Source organism: Oncorhynchus masou, chromosome 31, assembly GCF_036934945.1.
Source record: "Oncorhynchus masou masou isolate Uvic2021 chromosome 31, UVic_Omas_1.1, whole genome shotgun sequence".
NCBI classification, from domain to species: domain Eukaryota; kingdom Metazoa; phylum Chordata; class Actinopteri; order Salmoniformes; family Salmonidae; genus Oncorhynchus; species Oncorhynchus masou.
In genome coordinates, this window is record NC_088242.1 from 26,968,889 (window position 1) to 26,983,954 (window position 15,066).

At 40.7% G+C, this 15,066-nt stretch overlaps 1 protein-coding gene across 2 annotated transcripts in view; it reads right to left on the bottom strand.

Moving 5' to 3' along the window:
* Positions 1-827: 827 nt before the first annotated feature.
* LOC135523707 (guanylyl cyclase C-like) overlaps positions 828-15,066 on the bottom strand; it is a 21,692-nt gene continuing 7,453 nt past the window's right edge. Inside the window, exons 8-27 of one of the 2 annotated variants that reach the window (XM_064950547.1) lie at positions 14,637-14,778; positions 14,400-14,482; positions 14,186-14,294; positions 11,932-12,013; positions 11,642-11,744; positions 11,461-11,523; positions 6,394-6,465; positions 5,754-5,858; positions 5,589-5,675; positions 5,205-5,337; positions 4,902-5,039; positions 4,575-4,663; positions 4,306-4,397; positions 3,817-3,975; positions 3,466-3,658; positions 3,163-3,337; positions 2,888-2,986; positions 2,677-2,771; positions 2,458-2,534; positions 828-1,917 (exon numbers count right to left, since the gene is read on the bottom strand). In XM_064950547.1, coding sequence (XP_064806619.1) covers positions 1,692-1,917; positions 2,458-2,534; positions 2,677-2,771; positions 2,888-2,986; positions 3,163-3,337; positions 3,466-3,658; positions 3,817-3,975; positions 4,306-4,397; positions 4,575-4,663; positions 4,902-5,039; positions 5,205-5,337; positions 5,589-5,675; positions 5,754-5,858; positions 6,394-6,465; positions 11,461-11,523; positions 11,642-11,744; positions 11,932-12,013; positions 14,186-14,294; positions 14,400-14,482; positions 14,637-14,778 — 2,322 coding nt within the window. In that variant the 3' untranslated portion in view covers positions 828-1,691. Of the gene's footprint in view, positions 1,918-1,939; positions 2,322-2,457; positions 2,535-2,676; positions 2,772-2,887; positions 2,987-3,162; positions 3,338-3,465; positions 3,659-3,816; positions 3,976-4,305; positions 4,398-4,574; positions 4,664-4,901; positions 5,040-5,204; positions 5,338-5,588; positions 5,676-5,753; positions 5,859-6,393; positions 6,466-11,460; positions 11,524-11,641; positions 11,745-11,931; positions 12,014-14,185; positions 14,295-14,399; positions 14,483-14,636; positions 14,779-15,066 lie in introns of those variants that run through there. The other variant, XM_064950548.1, reaches the window with a different exon arrangement.

Here is a 15,066-nt window from a genome sequence, read left to right on the forward strand (position 1 = left end):
AAAATACATATTTCCAACGATCTAATGTCCATTGTTCATGTTTCTTGGCCCAAGCAACTCTCTTCTTATTGGTGTTCTTTAGTAGTGGTTTCCAGCAATTCCACCATAAAGGTCTGATTCACACAGTCTCCTCTGAACAGTTGATGTTGAGATGTGTCTGTTACTTGAACTTTGTGAAGCATTTATTTGGGCTGCAATTTCAGATGCTGGTAACTCTAATGAACTTATCGTCTACAGCAAAGGTAACTGGGTCTTCCTTTCCTATGATGGTCCTCATGAGAGCCAGTTTCATCAAAAACGCTTAAAGGTTTTTGGGAAGTGTTCTGCATTGACTGACCTTCATGTCTTAAAGTAATGATGGACTGTCGTTTCTCTTTGCTTATTTGAGCTGTTCTTTTATCAAATAGGTCTATCTTCTGTATACCCCCTACCTTGTCACAACACAACTGATTGGCTCAAACGCATTAAGAAGGATAGTTTTAACAAGGTAAACCTGTCAATTGAAATGCGTTCCAGGTGACTAATTCATGAAGTTGGTTGAGAGAATGCCAAGAGTGTGCAAAGCTGTCATCAAGGCAAAGGGTGGCTACTTTGAAGAATCTCGAATATAAAATATATTTTGATTTGTTTATCATGTTTTTGGTTACTACATGATTCCATATGTGTTATTTCATAGTTACGTCTTCACTATTATTCTACAATGTAGAACATAGTATAAATAAAGATAAACCCTTGAATGAGTAGGTTAGGTTTGTCTCTACTTTTGTCTGGTACTGTGTATGGGTTTCACTGTAGTTAATCTCATTAACTTGTTCCCGGACAATAGATCAGAAGTGATTTTTTTTATTAGGCATCTAATGCTGTTACAATAGCCAGGGTTGATTTGCTTTACAATACATTATCTTTATACCGATGTTTTTTTATGGGTATAACAGTAATAGCAGTCATGCTATATTCTTTCTTTTTTTAAAGAATCTAAACAATGTAAATATGTGTTAGACAATTGTGCACAGTCATTTATAATTCACTGTAGAAAATCAGCGAGAGTGAGAACTTCCTTCCTACCCCCTTTAACTAAAGCTTCAATGTACACCCCCATAACTTCTCAGACATCAGTGACATGGGAATTGTAATGCCTCAATATACTGTAACAGGCTCAATGAAACATGCTGTACAGGAATGATTCCAACAACTGTAAAAATATAATCACATAAATAAATACAGTTTCAATGTCATTTGTTTTTAAACCGTAAATTATTTTAATTTTCAGGATGAAATATTATCACAACAATGGTCCCCATATATTGCAATGAGTTAAAAGGAAGAAATGTATGATAATTAATAATTGTAATATTTGATTGAAGACAACACAATTATTTAACACTTAAAAGGTACAAAAAAAGTAAGTACTTTTTGCTATCCTACCTAAGGTCAGTATTTTTTTCTCAGCATTTCTAGTGCTGAGGTTGTGGAAGGGAAGGTTTCCAGTTTATCAGTACAGTGCTTAGTTGGTCTACAGCCTTGTGGTTCCTGCAAAAGGCTAGAATTATAACTCAAGATCAGCATGTGACTTCAGTTTTCAGAGAAATCTTCAATTTAAAACCAAGAATGATTGATGCAAAAGTTTGGAGAAAACTTTCACATCAATAGACAAAAAAACAGCATAACCCTATTTCTCCTTGTCAAAATAACTACAATAAAGTACTGAAGTTGTTGACCGTAGCCAGATGGAGGTACTCTGGCTGGTCATCGTTATCTTCCTCCTCTCCCCCCTGCTCCCCTCCGTCCCTCTCCACCCTCCTCTGCCTCGTGGACAGGGTATTCCTCTTCTCCATGACCTCTGACCCCAGCGAGCGGTTCTCAAGACACTCCTGGATCATTTGGGCCAGGTCCTGCTGCAGACGCTGGCAGTTCTCCCTGCAGGGAAGGACAAGGACATAGGAGTTAATTAAATAGACAGGTGTGTGCCATTCCCAATCATATCCAATCAATTGAATTTACCACAGGTGGACTCAAATCAAGTTGTAGAAACATCTGAAGAATGCTCAAGGGAAACAAGATGCACCTGAGCTCAACTTCGAGTCTCATAGCAAATGGTCGGAATACTTTTGTAAATATGGTATTTCTGTTTTTAATTTTTAATACATTTGCTGTTTTTACTTTGTCATTATCGGGTATTGTGTGTAGATTGATAAGGGAAACAAATTATTTAATCAATTTTCGAATAAGGCTGTAACGTAACAAAATGTGGAAAAAGGAAAGGGGTCTGAATACTTTCCGAATGCATTGTAGATATGTAGCTCTAATGATATCTGTTTACCCTACAAAATGGAAGACAGACATGAATGTAGAAGTTAATAATATAGATAGATCTAAAGGTGACGTGTAGCTCTAGTGATGTACATTCTCGTGACTAAGTTATAGGGGAGCATATAAATTAGCAGCAGGTTAACTCACGCTGTCGGTGGCGTTGGCAGGTTGTAGTCCTCTCCTGTTTCACCTGTCAACCAGTAGGTCAACTCTGTGCCTTTACCCTGGGATATATATATACACACACACAATATTATATGATATTCAACACAGTAGATAAGAGTACTAAATAGTTCAAATGGCATCAAAAAAATCTGTATGATTCTATCATGACAAAGCACAAAGCGGCATGTGCCATGTCCATACCTTGAGAAAAGTCTCCCCTCTCTTCTCGTACTCAAACTTGCAGTCTGTCCTCTGTAGGATGCTGATGGTGGGCTGACTGACGTGGATTCTCAGGGCTGGGCAGAGAGAGACAGAGTTGTATTTTACTCACCTGCTATGACAGCTGATATGAACATGAAATGTTTGTGTAGATTTGGTGTGGATATTTCCAGTGTTCCTGTAGCCTGCTTACGATGTCCCGTTGACTCCATGCTAGAGGCAGTGTTGACTGTGTCTCCAAAAAGGCAGTATCTAGGCATCTTTATCCCCACCACTCCTGCTGCACAGGGGCCTAGGGAACAAGTAGTGAGACTTAAGGGGGTATTGATGACAGACAGAGGGAGGAGAGAGAGTGAGGGATGTTACAGGAAAGAGCAGAGACCAAGGAGGTTTTGTATTGATGATATGTACGAGGAGAGAGAAGGACATGTTGTGAATTCAGCATAGGACTTGGGGAGCTACAGATACCTGAGTGCATCCCAATGCGGATCCACACAGGTAGTCCCGGCAGATGTCTGAGCTGGAAGGTCCCCATAAATGCCAGAATGTCCAGGGCCATGCGGGAGATGTCCACCGCGTGCCTGTTCCCGTTCCGCCGAGGCAACCCCGACGCGACCATGTACGCATCACCTATCGTCTCCACCTGACACAGGACAAGAAGGAAGATATAGAAGCTATACATCTGCAATTGAACTAAACGTTTTGGTATACAGTAAGCATAGCCTCAACCACAACCTTAACCCTAACCTCATCCCTAACCTTAACCCTAACCTTGTATACGTCGTGGTGGTCGAGGATGCTGTCGAAGCCCTTGTAGATGTCGTTGAGCATGTCCACCACTTCCATGGGGGTGCTGTACTGGCACAGGGTGGTAAAGCCCACGATGTCGCTGAAGTACACCGTCACCTCCTCAAACAGCTCCGGCTCCACGATGCCTGTCTCTTTCAGAGAACGCACCACAGGACTGGAGAGAGGAGAGAGAGAGGTCATTTGCTGGTCTTAAAGTGGTTTTCTGGTTGTGCAGTCTGACAAAGACCTGGTCGAAACACTGCACTTTATAAAACAAGAACATGGAACTGTGTTCGGGTATCTGTTCCTTTTTGTTGTTGTTTGTCGACTGACCGAGGCAGCAGCATGAAGTTGAGGCAGTCGGCCCTGTCTCTCTCAGCCTTGTACAGAGTTGTCCTCTCCTCCACCAGGTGCTCCAGGTTCCGGGAGTACATCTGTAGACGACGGATCAGGTTGTCCATGTAACTCTCATTAGCCTGGTTGTGCAGGTTACTATGGAAAAAAAGAACAGGATCAGTCACACACACATATACACACACAACAAGGGCAGCACATGTAGGTGCTGCCCTTGTGAGGGATTTCTCAAATGTATCTTAAATGAAAGAGATGGGTGCAGCTTTACAGCAACTACATGTTAGTTATTTAGAAGCACTGCAAACCATAACCATGTTGGTCTTACTTATATCTCTATTTATTGTCATGTTACAGAGACATTTTACCATCTTTGTAAATGTATTCTTCACCTTTCTGATAAAATGGCCAAGTCCTGGCAAGTGTTTAGCTCTATCCAATAAAAGAGCGATAAAAGTAGGTAGCTGGTACCTGAAGATCTTCCCCAGTGAGCTCTCTATCTTCTTAAAGTCAGGCCTTCGCTCTGGGTCCTCATCCCAGCAGATCTTTATCAGCATGTACACCTGTGGGCATTCAGAATAAAATAAATGTACAAGCCAAAGTGGATTACAGACTCTCTATCTCTATATCTGTCTTTCTCTGTACTGTAATCCCCCCCCCCCCCCCTATCTCTGTCTCTCTCTCTTTCTCTCTGTTTGGACACAAACAGAGACAAACACACAAGCAATTGCCAATCTTACCTCCAGTTCTTTTTCTCCTGCAGTCTCAAAATTCAGGTCAGGTCTGAAATAGGTTATTTTGAAAGGGTACTGCACTCTGGCCATTTTCTCTGATGAAGACAGAACAACTTGTGTGAGCGTCTTGTTAATCTCATACACTATGTTGAGCTCAACTGAACAATGCTACAGTTGACCAGGAGGGGTCGATACTTCCCCAGAATTAAATGCAGGACAACTCAAAGTGCCAAAGATTACATTTTAAATAAGGGTAACTACAGTATAGCAAAGCTGATGCAATGATCCTGTTCTGAATTTCTATATAAGGTGTTATATAGGAATGTGTTTAACCTGTGCGGTTGGAGTAGGCCTCAGTGTAAAAGGTTTTCCTTCTGAGAACTATCTCCTGGGCGATGATTGCAAAGCTGTAGACATCTCCCTTCTGGGAGATCCCCTGTCTTCGCAGGTGCTCTGGAGCTGTCCACAGGTCTGATGGGGGAGAAAAGGGAGGGGAAGGATGGAGAGGAAGAGAGAGTGAGGGGATAGGGGAGGATAGGTAAAAAAACAAGGGGAAGAACAGGGATAAGACAGAAAGAGACATCCTAGGACAGACAGACCTCAGGGGTCTAGCCCTACCGAAATAATAGTTCCTACCTCTGCCTGGGTTTAGAATAGTGTTGCAGCCAAAGCCAGTGATCTTGACCACCATGCGGTTGTCCACCACACAGTTAGTGGACTTGAGACGGCCATGGACCTGGATGTCACTGGAATGGAGGTAGGACATACCCTGCGGAGATGAAGAAAGGGGAGGAGGTTTTGTCTTTGAATAAAGGCCTACTGTATTTCAATGACTCAATGTTGTCAAATGGATCAAAGCACTTCGGAAATGTATATCAATATTGACAAGGTAAAAACTCTTGGATAGGGTTTGAGCTTGGCTAAGGTTTTAGCATCTTACGGTAAATTGCTCTGAGTTGGCATTTTCTGAGATCATACAAACCAACAGCAGAGTGTAGACTAGAGTTGTTGCTAGGTCACCTTGGCGATGTCGTACATTACAGAGATCTTAAACTCCCAGTCCATGAAGGTCTCCTCCGGATATGAAATATTGTCATTCAGCACACACTGAGGAAGGAAGAAGTTAAAAGTTCAAAGGGAAAGTGTGTGTGGGCGTGCGTGCATGTTTGCATGTGTGTTTCTTACCCTTAGAGATCCCCTCTCGCCGTACTCGAACACCCCAAACACACCATGATCATACTTGACTGTGCCATAGAACTTTGTCAGGTTATAGTAGTCAATGTGCAGAAGCTGTAAATCACGGAGATTGAATATAATAAGCAATATGAGTTATAATCAAATCAAATATGAACAACTAAACAAAGATAGCACATGGAAACATGGAAAAATGCATACTTGAGACCATTTAGTAGTCTACCGGACATGATCAAACTTGATACCCTTTAGTAGTCTACCGGACATGATCAAACTTGATACCCTTTAGTAGTCTACCGGACATGATCAAACTTGATACCCTTTAGTAGTCTACCGGACATGATCAAACTTGATACCCTTTAGTAGTCTACCGGACATGATCAAACTTGATACCCTTTAGTAGTCTACCGGACATGATCAAACTTGATACCCTTTAGTAGTCTACCGGACATGATCAAACTTGATACCCTTTAGTAGTCTACCGGACATGATCAAACTTGATACCCTTTAGTAGTCTACCGGACATGATCAAACTTGATACCCTTTAGTAGTCTACCGGACATGATCAAACTTGATACCCTTTAGTAGTCTACCGGACATGATCAAACTTGCTGTATAATTGGTGACTCACCGAGTTGAGCTCTATCCTCTGTCTCTTGTTAAAGTTCCCGTCCGAGTGCTTCAGCTCCTTCAGGATCACAATCTGAAACCATGACGTCAACAGTCGCCTCAGTAAACCTGACCTTCATCACTATGACAACAACAGTAGCCTTAGTTCACCTGACCTTATCCAGCTCCCTCAAGATCCTTCTTCAAGTGTCAAAGTGAAGGAGTCTGGCAACATGAGTATACAATACACCTGACCTGACCACTGTATCAGTCACTGAGCCGTGGTAGTTGCTTTAACCTACATGTGTATATATGTCTCTTTATATGTATGTATGTAGAGTTGAAGTCGGCAGTTTCCATACACTGAGGCTGGAATCATTAAAACTCGTTTTTCAACCACTCCACAAATTTCTTGTTAACAAACTATAGTTTTGGCAAGTCGGTTAGGACATCTACTTTGTGCATGACACAAGTAATTTTTCCAACAATTGTTTAGAGACAGATTGTTTCACTTATAATTCACTGTATCACAATTTCAGTGGGTCAGAAGTTTACATACACTAAGTTGACTGTGCCTTTAAACAGCTTGGAAAATTCCAGAAAATGATGTCATGGCTTTCGAAGCTTCTGGTAGGCTAATTGACATCATTTGAGTCAATGGGTGGTGTACCTGTGGATGTATTTTAAGGCCTACCTTCAAACTCAGTGCCTCTTTGCTTGACATCATGGAAAATCAAAAGAAATCAGCCAAGACCTCAGATTTTTTTTTGAGAGATCCACAAGTCTGGGTCAAACACCTGAAGGTACCACGTTCATCTGTACAAACAATAGTACACAAGTATAAACACCATGGGACCACACAGCCGTCATACCGCTCAGTAAAGAGACACGTTCTGTCTCATAGAGATGAACGTACTTTGGTGCGAGAAGTGCAAATCAATCCCAGAACAACAAGCAAAGGACCTTGTGAAGATGCTGGAGGAAACAGGTACAAAAGTATCTATATCCACAGTAAAATGAGTCCTATATCGACATAACCTGAAAGGCCGCTCAGCAAGGAAGAAGCCACTGCTCTAAAACCGCCATAAAAAAAGCCAGACTACGGTTTGCAACTGCACATGGGAACAAAGTTCTTACTTTTTGGAGAAATGTCCTCTGGTCTGATGAAACAAAAACAGAACTGTTTGGCCATAATGACCGTTGTTATGTTCGGCAGAAAAGGGGCAGGCTTGCAAGCCAAAGAACACCATCCCAACCGTGAAGCACGAGGGTGGCAGCATCATGTTGTGGAGGTTCTTTGCTGTAGGAGGGACTGGTGCACTTCACAAAATAGATGGCATCATGAGGGTGGAAAATTATGTGGCTATATTGAAGCAACATCTCAAGACATCAGTCAGGAAGTTAAAGCTTGGGTTGCAAATGGGTCTTCCAAATGGACAATGACCCCAAGCATACTTCCAAAGTTTTGGCAAAATGGCTTAAGAACAACAAAGACAAGGTATTGGAGTGGTCATCACAAAGCCCTCACCTCAATCCTGTAGACAATTTGTGGGCAGAACTGAAAAAATGCGTGCGAACAAGGAGGCCTGACACAGTTACACCAGCTCTGTCAGGAGGAATGGGTCAAAATTCACCCAACTTATTGTGGGAAGCTTGTGGAAGGCTACCTGAAATGTTTGACCCAAGTTAAACAATTTAAAGGCAATACTACCAAATACTAATTGATCGTATGTAAACTTCTGAACCACTGGGAGTGTGATGAAAGAAATAAAAGCTGAAATAAATAATTCTCGCTACTATTATTCTGACATTTCACATTCTTAAAATAAAGTGGTGATCCTAACTGACCTAAGACAGGGAATTTTTTATCATTTTTTTGGTCAGGTCGCAGTTGTAAAAGAGAACTTGTTCTCAACTGGCCTACCTGGTTAAATAAAGGTGAAATAAATAAATAAAATAAATACAATTTGACCCAAGTTAAACAATTTAAAGGCAATGCTACCGAATACTAATTGAGTGTATGTAAGCTTCTGACCAACTGGGAATGTGATGAAATAAATAAAAGCTGAAATAAATCATTCTTGTTGGCTGCTTTTCCTTTACTCTGCGGTCCAATTCATCCCAGACCATCTCAACTGGGTTGAGGTCGGTTGATTGTGGAGGCCAGGTCATCTGATACAGCACTTCATCACTCTCCTACGTGGTCAAATTTAATTTAATTCTAAATAAATCACAGACAGTGTCACCAGCAAAGCACCCCACACCATCACCCCTCCTCAATGCTTCACGGTGAGAACCACAATGCGGAGGTCATCCGTTCACCTACTCTGCGTCTCACTAAGACATGGCGATTGGAACAAAAAAAATTGGACTCATCAGAACAAAGGACAGAATTCCACCTGTCTAATGTCCATTGCTCATGTTTCTTGGCCCAAGCAAGTCTCTTATTATTATTGGTGTCCCTTAGTAATGGTTTCTTTCCTGCAATTCCACCATGAAGGCCTGAATCCCGCAGTCTCCTCTGACCAGTTGATGTTGAGATGTGTCTGTTACTTGAACTCTGTGAAGCATCTATTTGGGCTGCAATTTATGAGGCTGGTAACTCAAATGAACTTATTTTCTGCAGCAGAGGTAACTCTGGGTTTTCCTTTCAAGATAGAAAAATGACATCACCACATTAGTAAACTGGTAGAGCAGGGTCACAAGGCATCATATGGGAAAGTACAACCAGTGAAACAAGAGGTAACATAGTAATTAAAGTGGTCTCCCTGTGAGCAGAAGTTATATTTGTTTTTACTATAATTTAAAAAATAAAATTGTAACATTCGACGGAAAGACAGAGGTAGAGTATAGTAGAGATTGTAGAGGGATTTCTGAGTTCAAGGAAACAGAGATGTAGACTAGTGAAGGTAACAAAGGAGAGTAAGTTAATTGCAAAATAAGAGTTTAGAATTTGAATTGTTTGGATTGCTTAAGAGTTAGCAATCTAGAATCTAACAAAATGTTATTTCATTTGTTTCTATTGTTTTTTTTCACGGTTAAAGAAAATATATCTTAAATTGTCACACACATGGAATTTTCTTAAATTTGGATTTTCTGAATTTTAAATGAACACGTGAATTATTTTTGCTAAAAAATATACTGAAGAAACTTACTGTGACCTTGGATATGAAATGTATGAAATGTTTGACTGTTTTTAAATAATTTTCTAATAGAGAAAGAAACATTTATTTGAACGGTTTGAATGTCCTCTGACCTCTGTCCTGACTTTCTAGTGTGGTCACCCTCGCTGGAAAGCTGAGAGACATTGGATGATGATTTGAAGTTAATTTATCATACTGATAATTACGGAGAAGTTTATAGTTATGTGTGATTCGGACCACGAGAAGGTTAGTCCTGTCTCTGGTCTATTTTTCTATTCCTTGAATCATGTTCTGGGTAAATAAAAGATGTAATGGAGTTATTAAGGGTAGTAATTCTAAATGGGACGGCAGGGTTCAAACACCCGACAATCTGTCGTTCTGCCCCTGAACAACCCACTAGGCCGTCATTGAAAATAAGAATTTGTTCTTAACTGACTTGCCTAGTAAAATAAAAAAGTTATTTGATTTGCAGTACTGTTGTTTTTTATACATTGATCACATTGTGAGTCATGTGTCAAAATAGGGGAATTACCAGTCTGAGGTTTTTGGATTGAAGTTTACACACCTTGAGTAATATGTAGGAATGTATCGAATGATGTATGAAGGAGTGTATTGTTGTTTGTCTGTTTTGTTTCAATATAAATCTCACCAGATTGGGTCTGCTGGATGATCGGAATAATTTCCTGATCCTATGACTCTGCGATGAGGTTGACAGTGTCAGGGGGAGTATAAGCCAATTTGGAAAAATAGTTTCAACAGAATGTGATGTTATTTTCTTTGACATTTGTTTTAGAAATTGGTATTAAGAATATTGGTAAAAGTAATCATTTGTCATGCAGTCAATGCTTGTCTGGATTTCCTGAATCAGAAATGAACTGAACTAAACTTCTCGAGATTATGGATTGTGACTCCAGATAGTCATTAAGGGATCATTTGACCAAACGGTGTGGACCTCAAAACCCCCTCTAACCGGCTGAAAAAATGGTGTTCAATACGGCCCTGTCCTGCACCACTTCTATTAAGAGATCTGAGTCCGAGCCAGCAACTGGTGTGCAGCATCCAATATCAACTACTTTTTCTCTCATACCCTTCTTTCAGGAGTGCAACATAAATCTATGTGGAGTGAGCATGAAGAGAGATCCATTCCAAAACTTCTCTTATGTTGCTGCTATACTGGTAGGCAAATGGACAAGACATAATATGCGTTGTGGTGGGGCTCAGGTGAGACATTGAAATTGGGACATTGTCATGGGCCATCCACTTTGAACTGTGAAGCTATCTGAAGATGAAGAAATGCCAGAAGAGTGCCGGGAAAGGGAGGGGGTTGGTCAACCGTGCCCGTAATTGATTTAGACATGTTTGAAATTGTTTTATTTCGATTGATGAGGTCTAAACACTGCTAAATGTATAGTAATTTAGGCTGAGAATGCATTGAGATATGGATCTGTAATTATAATCATGATGAGAAGGTTAATACTGGAATTATAGGTTAAATATATTGTATGTTAAAATAAATGTTCATTCTGCCAGTGCTGATGTGTGTTAAATTGAGGGTTATAATTTTGAGTGATAGAACCAATGTGAATCACTGAAGAATGTAATTCTAAATTTTGGTTGGATAATTCATTGTTTTGTTTTGTGATTTGGAAACTGAATGATTTTTTAAACAAAAACACATATTTTTACTCCTGATCTTATTTAGGCTTGCCATAACAAAGGGATTAAATACTTATTGACTTAAGAAATTTCAGCTTTCCATTTTTAATTCATTTGTAAAAATTTCAAAGAACATAATTCCACTTTCACATTATGGGTTATTGTATGTAGGTTAGTGAAACAAACAACTCTATTTAGTCCACTTTAAATTCAGGCTGTAACACCACAAAATGTGGAAAAAGTCAAGGGGTGTGAATACTTTCTGAAGGCACTGTATAAGTTTGAGTTACCTTTTTATCATAGCGTCCTTGGCGGATCATATAACTTTTGTTTGTCCTGTGGTCTTTGTCAATCTGACAAACAAATGGACATAGATGGGAGTTAGAAGACGTATTAGAGAATGTGACTTAACTTTGAGATCTCACAATGATGACATGCTTAGGGGCGCCGCACACTGATGAACTAGCTGACCTTGAGGCAGACCAAGCTACGTTCGTTATACTCCAGCGGGGTGATGAGGTCAGAGTGGATGTGAGACCATCTCTTCCTCACCTGGCGCTCTCTCCTGTTCTGCCTGGTAACAGATAGCAACACAGTGTAAGAGGTCTCCCCCATAAAAATAGTTATACTGGACTGGGGGTTCCTGTTCTAGTAATTATATTTCTATGGTCACCCTGAACATGCCATGATAGATAAAACAACCCTCTATGGAATCAGGCACCAAAATGGCAGATTTAAGGTGATTCTAACTTGTGCCTTACCTGTAGAAGATGAATGCGATGGTAGCCACCACCACCACAGTGACACCTAAGACAATGACAACGATGTTCTGCACCCCCAAACCTGGGGAGACCAATAAAATGGACTGCGTCATAGCTATACAATTTCTCAATGAGTGTGCAGGGAAGGGGGTAATTTAGGTGGTATTACTGGACATTGAAATTGAACAATTTAGGGTTCAGTGTCTTGCTTAAGATCGCTGTCGAATCCCCAAGACAACTTGGTGAATAATCTAGTTGGCTTATAGTTTTGAAACAGCAACCTTTTGATTGCTGACCCAATGCTCTTAACCCCTACGCTACCTGCTACCCTGATCTCACAACACTGGTTCTTGTCCCATATCTGTCTTATCGATCAGATCTGGGATGAAAAACGAATATGAAAGACACAGACCATACCGATCACTTATCTTATGAAATCGTCCATTATAAGTACAGTGCATTCGAAAAGTATTCAGACCTGTTGACGTTTTCCACATTCTGTTACGTTACAGCCTTCTTCTAAAATTGATTAATAGTTATTTCCCTCATCAATCTACACACCATACCCCATAATGATAAAGCAAAAACAGCATTTCAGACATTTTTGTTATTATATTACATATACAAAACTGAAATATCACATTTACTTAAGTATTCAGACTCAGTACATTATTGAAGCACCTTTGGCAGTGATTACAGCATAGAGTGTTCTTGGGTATGATGCTACAATCTTGGCACACCTGTATTTGGGGAGTTTCTCCCATTCTTCTCTGCAGATCCTCTCAAGCTCTATCAGGTTGGAATGGGGAGTGTCGCTACACAGCTATTTTCAGGTATTTCCAGAGATGTTCGAGCGAGTTCAAGTCTGGGCTCTGGCTGGGCCACTCAAGGACATTCAGAGACTTGTCCCGAAGCCACTCCTGTGTTGTCTTGGCTGTGTTCTTAGGGTCGTTGTCCTATTGTAAGGTGAACCTTCGCCCCAGGCAGAGATCCTGAGTGCTCAGGAACAGGTTTTCATCAAGGATCTCTCTGTACTTTGCTTCATTCATCTTTCCCTCGATCCTGACTAGTCTCCCAGTCTCTGGTCTGAAACAAAATCACCACAGCATGATGCTGCCGCCACCATTCTTCACCGTAGGGATGGTGCCAGGTTTCCTCCAGACGCGATGGTTGGCATTCAGACCAAAGAGTTCAAGCTTGGTTTCATCAGCATAGAGAATCTTGTTTCTCATGGTCTGAGAATCCTTTTGGTGCCTTTCGGCAAACTCCAATGAGCTGTCATGTCTTTTACTGAAGAATGGCTTTCATCTGGCCACTCTACCATAAAGGCCTGATTGGTGGAGTGCTGAAGAGACGGTTGCCCTTCTGGAAGGTTCTTCAAAGAGGAACTCTGGAGCTCTGTCAGAGTGACCGTCGGGTTCTCTGTCACCTCCCTGACCAAGGCCTTTCTCCCCCGATTGCTCAGTTTGTCCGAGTGGCCAGCTCTAGGATCAGTCTTGGTGGTTCCAAACTTCTTCCATTTAAGAATGATGGAGGCCACTGTGTTCTTGTGGACCTTTAATGCTGCAGAAATGTTTTGGTACCCTTTTTTGGTAGCCTTCCCCAGATCTGTGCCTCGACACAATCCTGTCTCGGAGCTCAACGCACAATTCCTTCGACCTCATGGCTTGGTATTGCTCGGACATGCATTGTCAACTGTGGGACCTTATATAGTCAGTTGTGTGCCTTTCCAAATAATGTCTAATCAATTGAATTTACCACAGGTAGACTCCAATCAAGTTGTAGAAACATCTCAAGGATGATCAATGGAACAGGATGCACCTGAGCTCCATTTCGTGTCTTATAGCAAAGGATCTGAATACTTTTGTAAATAAAGTATTTCTGTTTTTTATTTTTAACACATTTCTAAAAACCTGTATTTGCTTTGTCATTATGGTGTTGTGTGTAGATTGATAAGGAAAACAATTATTTGAATCCATTTTAGAATAAGTCTGTAACGTAACAAAATATGGAAAAAGTCAAGGAGTCTGAAAACATTCCGAATGCACTGTAGCCTATACTAGAGAAATGTGAAGTATAAAATGAAATAAGTTTGCCTATATGGGTGATTGTTAATGGTAAAATTGATGGCTACAACCATCAAACTAGTAGTAGTAGTTTAAAGGATCATTAAAAAAACTGTGCACATCAATTCAGGCAATTTATCGTGATATGGATATCTGTGCATTTCGCTCAGCTTTAGTTTAACCCTTACCCTGGTCTGGAATGTCATTTGGGAGATGTCTGCCCCAGATGAAGGATGGTTTACTGTTGACGATGTTGGTGTAGTTGTAGACAGTGTTGAATATAAATAAAGTTTCATACTGCGGAGGAGACAGGGAAAGTGTTAAAACATTCAAATTGACACGATAGAATGATGTAAGTCATCTGCTAAATTACTAAAATGTAAATGATGATAGCTGACCTACCTTGTTGTCAGTTGTGGTGTAAATGACTGAAAAATTCACGTCTCTGTCCCCATGGTCATCCAGCTTGTAGTGGCCTGCGATGCCTTTATGGAAACACATCTACACAGCTTACACTAAACAGATCTACAGAACCACACACACACACCCACACCCACACCCACACCCACACCCACACACAGGTGGCCATATGTCCAGGCCAGACCACATGGCTTTATGTGTTGTTTCCTGGTCTCTTACCGTCAAATGAGATGTTTCTGAAGTGGTTGATATTGACTACCTCCGTGTGGTTAAGCTCAGACTCAGGCTTGCTCCAGATCTTTCTCATCACCTGACCAAACAGCAGCACTGCGTCATGGTACGCTGCCATATAGTCATTCATCTGGAGAGAGCGGAGATCGATTGCACCCTGGTCAAAAGTAGTCCATTACCTTTTTCTCCTTTAGTGATAATTCAAATGTAGGGGCAGCAGTTCATTATAATATTTTGGGGCATGGATTGCTCACAGCTCTATTTGTGCAAATGTGAGTGAGTGTCATTCCAGTTTATGTAATCGGTTTTGTTAAAAGCAAAAAAAAAAGCAAAATCATTTTTTTGTAGGATGTTTCTGAGATTCTTAATGTAAACATTTAGGGCAGTAGTGCCATTGCATGTTATATATGACTATGGC